This window comes from Salvelinus namaycush, chromosome 2, assembly GCF_016432855.1.
Source record: "Salvelinus namaycush isolate Seneca chromosome 2, SaNama_1.0, whole genome shotgun sequence".
NCBI classification, from domain to species: domain Eukaryota; kingdom Metazoa; phylum Chordata; class Actinopteri; order Salmoniformes; family Salmonidae; genus Salvelinus; species Salvelinus namaycush.
The window spans coordinates 9,514,650-9,530,119 of record NC_052308.1 but is presented as its reverse complement, the minus strand read 5'-3'; the positions used below and the strand labels follow the sequence as shown (position 1 = coordinate 9,530,119).

At 44.6% G+C, this 15,470-nt stretch overlaps 1 protein-coding gene and 1 pseudogene across 1 annotated transcript; both read right to left on the bottom strand.

Annotated features, from left to right (window-relative positions):
- Nucleotides 1–11: 11 nt before the first annotated feature.
- Nucleotides 12–2,469, bottom strand: LOC120058725 (probable protein BRICK1). The gene is made up of 3 exons (XM_039007470.1): nt 2,190–2,469; nt 1,370–1,452; nt 12–1,257 (listed from the first exon to the last, which is right to left on the bottom strand). The coding sequence occupies exons 1-3, from the start codon at nt 2,446–2,448 to the stop codon at nt 1,231–1,233; spliced, it is 369 nt and encodes a 122-aa protein (XP_038863398.1). The 5' UTR covers nt 2,449–2,469; the 3' UTR covers nt 12–1,230.
- Nucleotides 2,470–5,068: 2,599 nt separating this feature from the next.
- Nucleotides 5,069–6,421, bottom strand: LOC120058714 (annotated as a pseudogene).
- Nucleotides 6,422–15,470: the final 9,049 nt, after the last annotated feature.

Below are 15,470 nucleotides of genomic sequence, written 5' to 3'. Positions count from 1 at the left end.
TGACACATAGCTGCACTTTCAATGTTAGTTTCTTTATTTTTTTGCCATAAAACAATTGTCACTATGTACTGTACAAACATGACCATGAGATAGTAATAGAAGATTAATAAATACACACAAACAGCAACAGTGTCAACTTGGCACTTGGGGACATAAGACTCTCAAAATCTTGATTTTGTCATTCATGATTTACAGCAGGTAAATCAACTGTACAAATGTTTCAAACACAGGTGGATGTATGCTTAGACATTCACTTGGCAAGATAAACAAAGCAAGAATGCAGTTGTACAGTGATTTCTTGAGTAATAAGCTTGTCCTTCTCCACTCTACGATTGAGTGCACATAATACACTAAATGCTTGAACCATCAAAAATGGATGAAATAGCCTTCTCATGAATTTAGTATGGAGTTTAAAACAGTTAACACACAAAATAGTCAGGTATATGTTCAGAATCAAACAAAAAAGGTCCAAAACAAATTTAGCCAAATGCAGCCTCTTCGTATAATCAATGAGTGAAATACTTACACACTTGTCATTAATATGTAGGCTCAACATTCCCAAACAGTCCCATTACAAGTCAGAATGTTGAACAAACTTCATTTCAGCTTACTTTACTTGTTGCCCGCCAATTTTGTCCCTATGTCAGAGGTAATCTGATACAAAATATCCACAGGTAAGTGTTATCGACCCAACCTTCAGTACGCTAGTCTGTATATCGTTTGTATTTTATTTTCAATACTGATGTAATTTGCACTTGACAAACACTTACACAATATGACTGAGCCTAACCGAACGGCAAACACTTCCAGCTGATTGCGAGGAAATAATCTTCGGTCAACTATATTCGGCTATTGTCTACATATTGTGCATCACGTGCAATGCGTCAATAGATTGAAAATACAAGCGTCAGAACCTACTGGCGCCACAAAAAGTCAGGTAAACAACACTTTCCTGTGGATACCCTATCTCCACCTACTGCCAAAAGGACCACCTGCATGTACAACTGGTAGAGTAAGTGTAAATATCATTTTAGTAAACATTCTGCTTTGTAGAGACTATTGCATCTTTTTAACAGCAACTTCTTTCAGACTGATATCCATGGAGTAACCATGGTAAAAGTCTGATGCTTAGGCAAAGCCAAATGTAAACTATACAGTAAGTACGTATAAAATAATTAACAGAAAATTAGGAAAAGTGGTATATTCATGTTTCAGCAGTCATCCGGAGGTCTAGGTCAGGGTTTCACCTTTAGTAACCTTGGGAGTGAGAAACAGATACATAATGAATTTCAGATGTTCCAACAGATTTTTTTCTGTACCAGTATTTTATAACTTCATACCATCATGTGCATATTTCAAAACCACTTACCCTTGCCTCAATGTATTCAATCCTCCGCTCCAAGGCAGTTAGCTTCTCATTAAGAGTGGCTAACCGGGACCGACAGGACATATCTGGAAAATAAATTCACATGAAAATTCACTTGATGTTTTATTCTTATTCATTTCACATCCTTTCCGTGTCCTTTCCATGTCCTTTCCAGCAACTGTGCTGGATGCGTAGCCATGCCAGCCGTGTACAGTTTGGCTTGGCCCTATTATTATTAAGCTATTAGGGTCAAGTTCAAGTTCATTTTAGGTAGATCACTACAGTAAATATAACCTCGAGGTCATAGCACAATCCACACGACACTCAATTCAAACATATGGATTGTGTGATGCCAGACAATAGTAAAAAACAACAACATGTATAACAATATAGCATTAACCCAGATCTCTGTATGCAATGTGTAACCAACTCCTCAGACACTACTTGGCATTCCAAATTAGAGTTGGCTAAAGAAGGCATGTAGATTATATCTGGGACCAGGACATTCATAATAACACTGGCAATTGTTGTGCAACAACCACTGCTACCTAAAGCTAGTGTCGTATGCGGGCTAGATAAGCAACTATCAATGGACTGCACTAGGGCTATGCTCTCTCAGGTCATGACAAGCTCACAAGACAGTAACAACATTACACGCTGGCCAGCTATCAAATACTGTTACCAGTACGTAGTCCAAGCTAGCTAGCAATTATTCGTTAGCTAGCTAACGTTAACTAGGAGTGGTCGATTGCTTGTTTAGCTAGCTAGCTAACGAGCGAGCCACTGTACGAAAGCAGGAAGGAATGCCTTGGGTAAAGCTTACCAAATGAATTTAGGAAATCGGCAATCTTCTTGATGCTACTCGTGATCACTTCTATATACTCGCGATTTGCCCAATCCTGATGGATTTCTCTTTGAACTGGGTCATCCTGGCCGGACATCTTTACGAGTTTGTTAAACTCAATACTTCCGCTGTCTGGTAGGGTGCGCCAAATGCTGTCACCAAGGGGGGTTGTGTGGGTTGATCGCATGGTCAGAGCTATCCGGGATACTTGGGACGTCCATACTCTAACCGTAACCATAACCCTTACCTAATCCTTACCTTAACCATTTTAAATGTCAACTTCAGAAACCTTGTCAGCAACATAAACTCACACAAAAGAGCTTACATGTTCATAATCAGCTAGCTCACGAGCCACATTCAACACGTCCAACTAGCTACTTAGTCACGAGACACTGATGGCGGTTGCAGATTCCAAGTCAAGATCTTCAGAAGTTTACCTTGTTTAGCAAGTTAGCTAGCTAACATTAACAATCAGTCAGAGTTATCTAACAAGCAAGCAAAATCAACGAAAATGGTGAGGCCAACAAGCACTAACCCGCACCACACACAATAGCTAATGTTAACGAACTTGTTATTTCAGATCGCTTGACACGATATATATAGGCTAGCTTGCTAACACCCGATCGCTGTCCCATGGTGCCGAAATACAAAGGTAGCTAGTTTAGCTATGTTTTTTTGTTGCTATTAGCTTGAAGCTTTAGGCATACCAACAATGACAATTTCTATACTTCCATAATCAATAAAAAATAGCTAAGAAACTTGCCTTATCAAATGTCAATGGGGTCAGGGTCAATATGCCCAGAAACATGGGTCATCCACTCAGGGCTGTTTCAAGCATTTTGGGGGGGGGGCACCTCATAGGCAAAACATTTAAGTGGCAGTGGAGAGAGAAATCTGCAGCTTTAAAGCTATTTTCCTGAAATTCTACACATTTTCACCTATGGTTGAGAGAAAAATGCAGTTTTAAAGCTATTTTCCTGCAATTATACACATTTTAAATTGGGATGGAGAAAACATTTAGCAGTTTTAAAGCTAATTTCCTGATATTCTACACATTCTACTACAGATATCTGAGTGAGAGTGACTAACAAAATCAATGGAGGCCCCCTGGAGGTCAGGGCCCCTAGGCACGTGCCTTGAGTGCCTGGTCAGTAATTCGGCCATAATTACTACAAGGTTTAGATAGCTGGTTCGACTAACTCACCTAGCAAACTATAAAATGTTAGTTGACATGGGCTAATTGCAATCCAGACTGTATCACAACCAGCCGTGATTGGGAGTCCCATAGGGCGGCGCACATTTGGCCCAGCGTCGTCCTGGTTTGGCCGGTGTAGGCCGTCATTGCAAATAAGAATTTGTCCTTAACTGACTTGCCTAGTTAAATAAAGGTTAAATAAATAAAACATATATAATAATTGACTCTGTCAGTGACTGACTTTAAAATAGGACAACTGCTGATGCACTTCCAGCGGACGCTATGGGATAACAGCCACTATTGTACCATAACCATTTAATTTGTACAGCATTAGTCTCTCCAACAAGCCTGAAACAGTGTAAACAAGGACAAGGGCTAACTGATGCCTTGGACCGTGCAATGGAGGATATTACAGCACTAGAGATCTCTACACCTTCTCTTGATAAATCCAGCGAGGACTCACTCAGTCACTCACAAACAAAACTCCAATTTGAGGAACCACTTGTCAGGTATAGAGATTATGGATACATAAAAAGCAAACAGACTTAATTACAATAGGCTATATTATAGCAATGTTATTTTGAGTTAATTTGTAATTTTGTCATTCAAAAGGCAAGAGAAGTCAAGGCATAAAAGGGAGGGCTTTGCACTGTCAAGGAAATCCGAAGCTCCATTCCCTAAAGATCTACTTGAAGTTTTAGGTTAGTATTAAAACACTAATTATTAAAGACTAGTATTAAAACACTAAGTATTAAAGATTAGTATTAAAACACAATTTGTGATGTTCACACGCTGGTGGTTATTTTTCATTTTGCCACATTTCAATGTTCAACAAAATGAATGTTTAAGATCAGCCCTTGTACTAGTTTAAAGACACAAAGCTATCACATAAAGGAGATGGCAAACACCAACCACTCAAAGCTTGCATTGTGTCCCCTGCAAAGGGACTTCAGATATCCAGACTCTGGAGGATCTAGTGGCTAAACTGGAGTTTGAGAATGAGCTGCACCGTGTGTGTGGGAATCAGGACGTAGACAAGGAGTTTCTATCACCAGAGGAACACAGTTCAGACAGCTTAGTAGAGGACAGAAGCAGCAGCAATGGAGATGTGTCCAGTTCAGAGGAGGACCACTGCATGTTAGAGATTGTGTTGCAGATGGAAAGGGAGTATGATCTTTCTGTTTATTACAATGACTTCTGTACTCAATGACAAGGCCCTCATTCAGCCAGTTATCTGTACACAGAGCATCGTGACATAGGAGTTGTTATCAACAGAAACCTAAGGAAAGATTTTCAAGACAAACCTGTCTGAAATTAGGATTAAATCTGGGCTCACTTTACAGTACATAAAACAATCCGAGAAGTGAATTATTCAGCAGCAAATTTGCAGTTTTTTATGTATCCATCTCTACTTTATTTTGTAAAGAGACATCTAGGCTGTCATATTTCATTGGTTCAAGTTACTGTAGTTTCTGTTTTTTATACACCATTAATTCAGTTTATAGTATTTATAACCAATATTAAAACTATTTGATTGTAACAATCTATAGAACATTGCTCTGTTGTAAAACCGTAACTTTGATTGTATGTTAATATCAACCATCAACCTGTTATTACTCCTCAAATGTAGAATTACATTTGAGAAATGAAAACCAATAAAAACATGTTTTTATTACATTTATTTTTCCACTGACTGGTCTTTGCTATACATGAGTAATACACTACTGTTAGATTCAGGACTTTACATCTTTATCAGAAACTCCCCTCACAAAAAAAGGTTTTAAGGAATGTCTTCATTCAGTAAAGAGTAAAAAAAAAAAAACAAGAGTATCTTGCACAGGAGAGCAAAGCCAATTGAAACAAATGCAGCAGGTGTATTCCTACAGAGGCAGATGCTATTAGCAAAAGCCGTTGGTACTGGTGAAGGGATATTGTGATTGTGATGAAGAAAATGTGTGACTGCTGATTAACAGGAGAGTGAAGACATTCTGTGTTGTCCCTGTGGCCCTCTACATCCTTATCACCACCACCACTGTACCCCTGTGAGAGCTCTGCCTGGACGTTTTATTTCACATTGAGTAGCTCCTTAATATCTGCCTCAATGTCACTGGTCAGGAACCTTCTGCTGTAGCGCTTGTAAGGATCTCCATCAGGACTGACCAGGAACTTTTCAAAGTTCCAGGAGATGTCATTCCTGCAGACAGGGCTCCACATGATGAACTTGGGGTCGCTCATGAGGGCCATGGAGTCATCGGAGGGGAATGGCAATTTATCCTTGAGATACACAAACAAGGGGTGGGCATCCTTCCCATTCACATCCATCTTCTCAAAAAGTGGAAATTTGGGCTCAAAGCCATTTCCTGGACGGATATACTTCAGGGACCTCAGGATCTCATCATTCTTACAATTCTCCTGTTTATACAGAATCAGAATCAATAAACAATAAATCTGTTTCAGAAATTATTTGAATTGAAGCATGTTAACAACATGGGGGGAAAAACTAAGAATGTCTCAATGATGAGTCCCAAAAGTATTACACAGACATAGAGTTTAACAATTGTTGTTAATACCAATCTACAATGTTGCAACAACTGCGCCACACTACATTTGGGCTCGCAGTCTGAGAGTTGACCACTACTTGACCACCACATTTCAAAGATAAGACTGAATAATCTGCAATATTGAAATTGAAATTCATATAGAAAAATAAGTGAATGCTTACCTGATGGCCAAACTGGTTGCAGGGCACCCCAAGAACCACGAGCCCCTTTTCGGAATACTGCGAATGGAGCTCGTTCATCTGAGTGTAGTCCCTGGTTGTTGTTCCTCAGAGTGACGCCACATTTTCAATAAGCACAACTTTATCCTTTAGGGAGGAGAAATGTAGCAAATCTCCAGACAGCAATTTAGCTGAAAGGTCGTAAAACGTCTTTATTTTCCCAGCCATTTCATGAAGCATCGACGTCTAACTTTCGGATGCCTTCCGTTCTCTTAGCTTTTGTACAGCTACTGAAAAGGGGAGGTGCGACTTTTCAAAGTTTGAGGAAGTCGCAGTTTCGAGAACCACAGATGGTGAAAAATGTGGGAGAAATTAGTTTTAAATAAAGTTAAAGTCTTTTTGTGGTACTAATTATATGGAATTATCCATCTAACGAATGTCCTTAATTTGAGTATATATTAAGGTTGGAGTAAATACAAAACATTATGAAGCTGTCTCTGGCTGTACCAAGCTACAGTTAGAATTTGCTGCCATCTATTGGCAATTTTAGAGAGGTTCCTCTGCCACCTGGCGCGGGATGAATTCTAGTCAATCACAAACATCCCTAATCCGATATGGTCCAATCTGAAAAATCTATAACACATACACAGTAGTGCCTTTTGGACCTTAATTTTAAGGGGGAAAATAAAATAATATTTTATTCCTTCAGAAAAAAGGTCTTAACAGGGTGGAACCTAATAAGGTGGACATTTGGAGATTAAATTAGCCATAGCTCCGTGAGTGACCAAGATTGAGCTAGAATAATGGTAAACACTTGAACAGGATTTTAACAAACAAACATAGTTTAACATTTCGATTTTTTTTGTATATATAATTTTGCCTAACAAGGTGTAAATGTATGAGTGGGAAATACAGACTAACAACATGAAACATGGTAAAATAGATAAAACTGAGTGTTTATATTTATTTACCTTTGCACCGTTGTTTTCCCACCAAATAAATTATGACACTTCCTGAATGTGGTGTCATTGTAGGAAAGGGTTGTTTTCTTAAATGGAAAATTTACAACAAACTAACAGGGTGGAAAGTGATATCAGGGACACACAGTAAATCTTAAATAAAATAATAATAAATACAATAATCATGTAAAAAAGTTATGAGAGAGAATTTAACTATAAAATAATGAAGAATTTTTTCAAATATTGTATTATTTTATGGCTTATATTTCTCGTAGAAGTTGATGAATAACCTCCGGGGACATGGCAAAAACTCCTACGTCCACTGAAAAAAACTTTTGAAAATGCATAAAATTCGCTTTTAATATCCATATTTGTGAGTTTTTAAGGTAAAGGACACCTGACCTTATATTTAAAGCTTTTTGAAATCCGCATGTCCGACTACTATACACTAAATAAGAAGTGATATTTCCTGGGAACAGGAAAGGCACCGCATGATAGCAACGCAACAGTTAACAGTAGTGTTAATATAATCCATCTTCATCTAAATATTGAGCGATACACCGTTTTTTCCCCTTATGGGGATGAGGTAGGTAGATTGGGTGGGCTATTTACAGATGGACTATGTACAGCTGCAGCGATCGGTTAGCTGCTCAGATAGCTGATGTTTAAAGTTAGTGAGGGAAATATAAGTCTCCATCTTCAGCAATTTTTGCAATTCGTTCCAGTCACTGGCAGCAGAGAACTGGAAGGAAAGGCGGTGTTGGCTTTGGGGATTTAATTATTTTTTATTTTATTTCACCAGGTAAGCTAGTTGAGAACAAGTTCTCATTTACAAATGCGACCTGGCCAAGATAAAGCAAAGCAGGAATAAACAACAGTCAATAACAGTCAATAACAATAGGAAAAAAAAGAAAATGGCGTAAGGCAATAAATAGGCCATAGTAGCAAAGTATGACCAGTGAGATATACAGTACTGTTATCGTGACCAATAGACTTTTAAAATGTATTTTACCCCTTTTTTCGTGGTATCCAATTGGTAGTCAGTCAGTCTTGTCTCATCACTGTAACTCCCGTACAGACTCGGGAGAGGCAAAGGTCGAGAGCCATGCGTCCTCCGAAATACAACCCAGCCTAGCCGCACTGCTTCTTGACACAACGCACATCCAACCCAGAAGCCAGCCGCACCAATGTGTCGGAGGAAACACTGTACCTGGCGACCTGGTCAGCGTGCACTGCGCCGGGCCCGCCACAGGAGTCGCTAGTGCGCGATGAGACAAGGATATCCCTGCCGGCCAAACCCTCCCTAACCCGGACGACGCTGGGCCAATTGTGAGACGCTCCATGGACCTCCCGGTCACGGCCGGCTGCAACAGAGCCTGGGCTCGAGCACCGCTAGCACTGCGATACAGTGCCTTAGACCACTGCACCACCCGGGAGACCCTACCTAGCATAGACTTATAGATGACCTGGAGCCAGTGGGTCTGGCGACGAATATGTAGCGTACAGGTCGCAGTGGTGGGTGGTATAAGGGGCTTTGGTAACAAAACGGATGGCACTGTGATAGACTACATCCAGTTTGCTGAGTAGAGTGTTGGAAGCTATTTTGTAGATGACATCGCCGAAGTCGAGGATCGGTAGGATAGTCAGTTTTACTAGGGTAAGTTTGGTGGCGTGAGTGAAGGAGGCTTTGTTGCAAAATAGAAAGCCGATTCTAGATTTGATTTTGGATTGGAGATGTTTAATATGAGTCTGGAAGGAGAGTTTAGTCTAGCCAGACACCAGACACTGGCCCCGTGTGGCTCAGTTGGTAGAGCATGGCGCTTGCAACGCCAGGGTTGTGGGTTCGATTCCCACGGGGGGCCAGTACAAAAAAAGTATGAATGTATGTACTTGTAAGTCGCTCTGGATAAGAGCGTCTGCTAAATGACTTAAATGTAAATGTATGTATTTGTAGTTGTCCACATATTCTAGGTCAGAACCGTCCAGGGTAGTGATGCTAGTATTTGGTTTTACTAGCGTTTAAGAGTAGTTGGAGGCCACGGAAGGAGTGTTGTAAGGCATTGAAGCTCATTTGGAGGTTAGTTAACACAGTGTCCAAAGAAGGGCCAGATGTATACAGAATGGTGCCGTCTGTGTAGAGGTGGATCAGAGAATCACCAGCAGCAAGAGCGATATCATTGATATATACAGAGAAAAGAGTCGGCCTGAGAATTGAACCCTGTGGTACCCCCATAGAGACTGCCAGAGGTCCGGACAACAGGCCATCCGATTTGACACACTGAACTCTGTCTGCGAAGTAGTTGGTGAACAAGGCGATGCAATCATTTGAGAAACCAAGGCTATTGAGTCTGCCGATAAGAATACGGTGATTGACAGAAAGTACTCTGGCACTGAAAAGAGCCTTGAAGCTATAACCCGACCTACAGTATGTATATTCTGTGAGAGTACAGTATGTATATTATGTGAGAGTGATTGATTGATTTGAGAATGAATCAGGTGTGCTAAGGCAGGCTATGAATGACGCAAATCATGTGACTCAAAAGCGTGGCTTTTCCTCTGCCTTCCCCTGTTGCTCCTAAAAATGGTAACAGGAAAGAGGAAGGATGAGGAAGCACTTCGATATCAAAATATGGCAAACCAACAAGCTATCTACTTAAATATATCACACTAGAAGCACTGAAACTGTGAGTCATTCAGTTTCATATTCGTCAGATACTGTGAGTGGCTTTTACGTTTTCAGAAAAAACATTGAAGTGCGAGAAGGGGACACCTTGGTCCTTGCACGGACCCCATGTCCGCTAACGGGATGTGAAAATAAACAGCGGGACTGTTATAATGGTGCTTCCACGCTCAGTCAGTGTTAGCTAATTTCATTATAACCTGGCGCCTCGTTATGGGGATGTGTCATAGTTTTAGATCTAGGATTATAGGACCGCACTCATCAATAACCTACAGCGGGCGAACGGGTGCTAATGCTGGGCTAGATGGCGAGCCCGGGCAGCAGGATAATTGTTCCGACCTGGAGCTTCGGGATCAACGCAGAGTGGAGGAGAAAGCACGGATCAAAGCTGAGATAAAGAGAAGTCGGAACATAGACAAGAGTTTGAAAGCAGAGAAGAGGGAGTACAAACAAACCCACAGGCTTCTGCTATTGGGTAAGTTAATTGAACCGTTAAACGACCTAATTTAAAGTGTTGTGCTCTGCACTGTATATTTGGCCATATGTCCATAAGGATCTCAGCTTTGTGATCATTTGCTAACTGGACAAGTAACCTAACCGATCTGCTATGACTGCTTATAAGCTAGTTCTGTGTTTTTATTCAGCAGAATATTCACACTGAAATTGGATATAGTTACCCTATATAGGCTAGGCCCTGCACTTGATAAATCACTAATGTCATTTTACCAATATATCAAGAGTCAAGACATATACGTTGTAGTTCCCTCTGATATCGAGCTGGCTATCTACACTGATATCTCCGCTGCCTTCTCTACACCACTGTGGGTTATGCTTATTCATGTCCAAACAACACGTTCTTTTTGAGGGACTGTTTGTTGTAAGTGTAAATATGCAACAGCAGTACATACAGCCCTATTCATCGCTTGTTATTACAAACACAAGACTTATTGTAGCCTACAGTTTATTTAGTGAGTGAATTAAGAAACGACATGCTATCATAGCTTTCAGAGGCTAATGCTGCCTTGAGGGTATATGAGAACAGGCAGATTCTCACATGCTTGCTTTTTGAGAAAAGAGACCAAAACAAGACAAGAATTTGAAAAGCAGACTGTCCCTTTTTTCTACGTTACACAAGGAAAGGAGGGCAGTCTGCAGACACAAGTGGAATAACTGTGTGGGCTCTGTGACCAAAATACACCAGTCATGCGGGTCTGTAGGTTTAAGAACAGACTGGACACGAGCAGAATGAGAACCTACTTATGCTTGTGAACAATGCTCTTGTAATCTAGCCAGGTGCGAGTTAGTTAGGTATTATCTTAATCCTTGCTTCTCTTGGTTGTTCTGTTGATAATCTCCACCCTGTTAGCTAAGGCTATCTTCTGTGTCCTTAGGGGACCTCTTACTTCAGTTTGAAATGTTGTTTTTACAAAAACAGAAGTAGACGTATGATTGTGCTAAAATGCTAATTTGTAGAAAACAAAAAAGGAGATACCTTGTTTAATTTTATTACATCTTTATTCTTAGCCAGATTAATTATTTTGAAACTCAAATCCAGTGGCGACATGTCATTCAGGGCAGGTAGGGCAGAGCCCCACCTATTTTGAGCCCCACCTGTTTAGCTAAAAAAAAATATATATATATATATATACACTGCTCAAAAAAATAAAGGGAACACTAAAATAACACATCCTAGATCTGAATGAATTAAATATTCTTATTAAATACTTTTTTCTTTACATAGTTGAATGTGCTGACAACAAAATCACACAAAAATTATCAATGGAAATCAAATTTATCAACCCATGGAGGTCTCGATTTGGAGTCACACTCAAAATTAAAGTGGAAAACCACACTACAGGCTGATCCAACTTTGATGTAATGTCCTTAAAACAAGTCAAAATGAGGCTCAGTAGTGTGTGTGACCTCCACATGCCTGTATGACCTCCCTACAACGCCTGGGCATGCTCCTGATGAGGTGGCGGATGGTCTCCTGAGGGATCTCCTCCCAGACCTGGACTAAAGCATCCGCCAACTCCTGGACAGTCTGTGATGCAAGGTGGCGTTGGTGGATGGAGCGAGACATGATGTCCCAGATGTGCTCAATTGGATTCAGGTCTGGGGAACGGGCGGGCCAGTCCATAGCATCAATGCCTTCCTCTTGCAGGAACTGCTGACACACTCCAGCCACATGAGGTCTAGCATTGTCTTGCATTAGGAGGAACCCAGGGCCAACCGCACCAGCATATGGTCTCACAAGGGGTCTGAGGATCTCATCTCGGTACCTAATGGCAGTCAGGCTACCTCTGGCGAGCACACGTGCGGCCCCCCAAAGAAATGCCACCCCACACCATGACTGACCCACCGCCAAACCGGTCATGCTGGAGGATGTTGCAGGCAGCAGAACGTTCTCCACGGCGTCTCCAGACTCTGTCACGTCTGTCACATGTGCTCATGTGCTCAGTGTGAACCTGCTTTCATCTGTGAAGAGCACAGGGCGCCAGTGGCGAATTTGCCAATCTTGGTGTTCTCTGGCAAATGCCAAACGTCCTGCACGGTGTTGGGCTGTAAGCACAACCCCCACCTGTGGACGTCGGGCCCTCATACCACCCTCATGGAGTCTGTTTCTGACCGTTTGAGCAGACACATGCACATTTGTGGCCTGCTGGAGGTCATTTTGCAGGGCTCTGGCAGTGCTCCTCCTTGCACAAAGGCGGAGGTAGCGGTTCTGCTGCTGGGTTGTTGCCCTCCTACGGCCTCCTCCACGTCTCCTGATGTACTGGCCTGTCTCCTGGTAGCGCCTCCATGCTCTGGACACTACGCTGACAGACACAGCAAACCTTCTTGCCACAGCTCGCATTGATGTGTCATCCTGGATGAGCTGCACTACCTGAGCCACTTGTGTGGGTTGTAGACTCCGTCTCATGCTACCACTAGAGTGAAAGCACCGCCAGCATTCAAAAGTGACCAAAACATCAGCCAGGAAGCATAGGAACTGAGAAGTGGTCTGTGGTCACCACCTGCAGAACCACTCCTTTATTGGGGGTGTCTTGCTAATTGCCTATAATTTCCACCTGTTGTCTATTCCATTTGCACAACAGCATGTGAAATGTATTGTCAATCAGTGTTGCTTCCTAAGTGGACAGTTTGATTTCACAGAAGTGTGATTGACTTGGAGTTACATTGTGTTGTTTAAGTGTTCCCTTTATTTTTTTGAGCAGTGTTGTAACGGCAGTCTAAGTCGTCCTCCTCCTCAGACGAGGAGAGGCGAGAAGGATCTGAGGACCAATGTGCAGCGTGGTAATTTTCCATGATTTAATTAACACAAAACAAGACACTATACAAAATGACAAAACAAACTAACCGTCACAGTCCTAGCTGGTGCAGACAAAACACAAAGACAGGAAACAACCACCCACAATCCCGACACAAAACAAGCCACCTATATATGATTCTCAATCAGGGACAACGATTGACAGCTGTCTCTGATTGAGAACCATATTAGGCTGAACACAGAAACAGACGAACTAGACACACAACATAGAATTCCCACCCAGCTCACGTCCTGACCAACATTAAACAAGCAAAACACATAAGAACTCTGGTCAGGACGTTACAGTACCCCCCTCCTGAGGTGCGGACTCCGAACGCACCCCTAAAACTCAAGAGGAGGGCCTGGGTGGGCATCTGTCCGCGGTGGCGGCTCCGGCGCAGGACGAGGACACCACTCCACCACTGTCTTTGTCCCCCTCCTTAGCGTCCTTTGAGTGGCGACCCTCGCCCACGACCTCGGCCTAAGAATCCTCCCCAAGGCCCCCACATGATTTAGGAGGTAGCTCAGGACAGAGAGGTAGCTCAGGACAGAGAGGTAGCTCAGGACAGAGAGGTAGCTCAGGACAGAGAGGTAGCTCAAGACAGAGGGGCAACTCCGGACAGAGAGGCAGCTCCGGACAGAGAGGCAGCTCCGGACTGAATGGCAGCTCCGGACTGAATGGCAGCTCCGGACTGAGTGGCAGCTCCGGACTGAGTGGCAGCTCATGACTGAGTGGCAGCTCATGACTGAGTGGCAGCTCATGACTGAGTGGCAGCTCATGACTGAGTGGCAGCTCATGACTGTAGGGCAGCTCATGACTGTAGGGCAGCTCATGACTGTAGGGCAGCTCATGACTGTAGGGCAGCTCATGACTGGAAGGCAGCTCATGACTGGAGGGCAGCTCATGACTGGAGTGCAGCTCATGACTGGAGTGCAGCTCATGACTGGAGGGCAGCTCATGACTGGAGGGCAGCTCATGACTGGAGGGCGGCTCTGGCGGCTCCTGACTGGCTGGCGGCTCTGGCGGCTCCTGACTGGCTGGCGGCTCTGGCGGCTCCTGACTGGCTGGCGGCTCTGGCGGCTCCTGACTGGCTGGCGGCTCTGGCGGCTCCTGACTGGCTGGCGGCTCTGGCGGCTCCTGACTGGCTGGCGGCTCCTGACTGGCTGGCGGCTCTGGCGGCTCCTGACTGGCTGGCGGCTCTGGCGGCTCCTGACTGGCTGGCGGCTCTGGCGGCTCCTGACTGGCTGGCGGCTCTGGCGGCTCCTGACTGACGGACGGCTCTAGCGGCTCCTGACTGACGGACGGCTCTAGCGGCTCCTGACTGACGGACGGCTCTAATGGCTCGGGACAGACGGGCGGCTCTAAAGGCTCGTGGCAGACGGATGGCTCAGATGGCGCTGGGCAGACGGATGGCTCAGATGGCGCTGGGCAGACGGATGGCTCAGATGGCGCTGGGCAGGCGGATGGCTCAGATGGCGCTGGGCAGACGGATGGCTCAGATGGCGCTGGGCAGACGGATGGCTCAGATGGCGCTGGGCAGACGGATGGCTCAGATGGCGCTGGGCAGACGGATGGCTCAGATGGCGCTGGGCAGACGGATGGCTCAGATGGCGCTGGGCAGACGGATGGCTCAGATGGCGCTGGGCAGACGAGCAGTGCAGGCAGCTCAGACGGCGCTGGGCAGACGAGCAGTGCAGGCGGCGTTGGGTAGACGGCCGACTCTGACCTGCTGAGGCGCACAGTAGGCCTGGTGCGTGGTGCCGGAACTGGTGGTACCGGACTGGAGACACGCACCTCAAGGCTAGTGCGGGGAGCAGGAACAGGGCACACTGGACTCTCAAAGCGCACTATAGGCCTGGTGCGTGGTACCGGCACTGGTGGTACCGGGCTGAGGGCACGCACCTCAGGGCGAGTGCGGGGAGAAGGAACAGTGCGTACAGGGCTCTGGAGACGCACAGGAGGCTTGATGCGTGGTGCCGGAACTGGAGGCACTGGGCTGGAGACACGCACCACAGGGAGAGTGCGTGGAGGAGGAACAGGGCTCTGGAGACGCACTAGAAGCCTGGTGCGTGGTGTAGGCACTGGTGGTACTGGGCTGGGGCGGGAAGGTGGCGCCGGATATACCGGACCGTGCAGGCGTACTGGCTCCCTTGAGCACCGAGCCTGCCCAACCTTACCTGGTTGAATGCTCCCCGTAGCCCGTCCAGTGCGGGGAGGTGGAATAACCCGCATTGGGCTGTGTTGGCAAACCGGGGACACCATACGTAAGGCTGGTGCCATGTACACCGGCCCGAGGAGACGTACTGGAGGCCAGATATGTTGAGCCGGCTTCATGGCACTTGGCTCAATGCTCAATCTAGCCCGCCCAGTGCGGGGAGGTGGAATAACCCGCACCG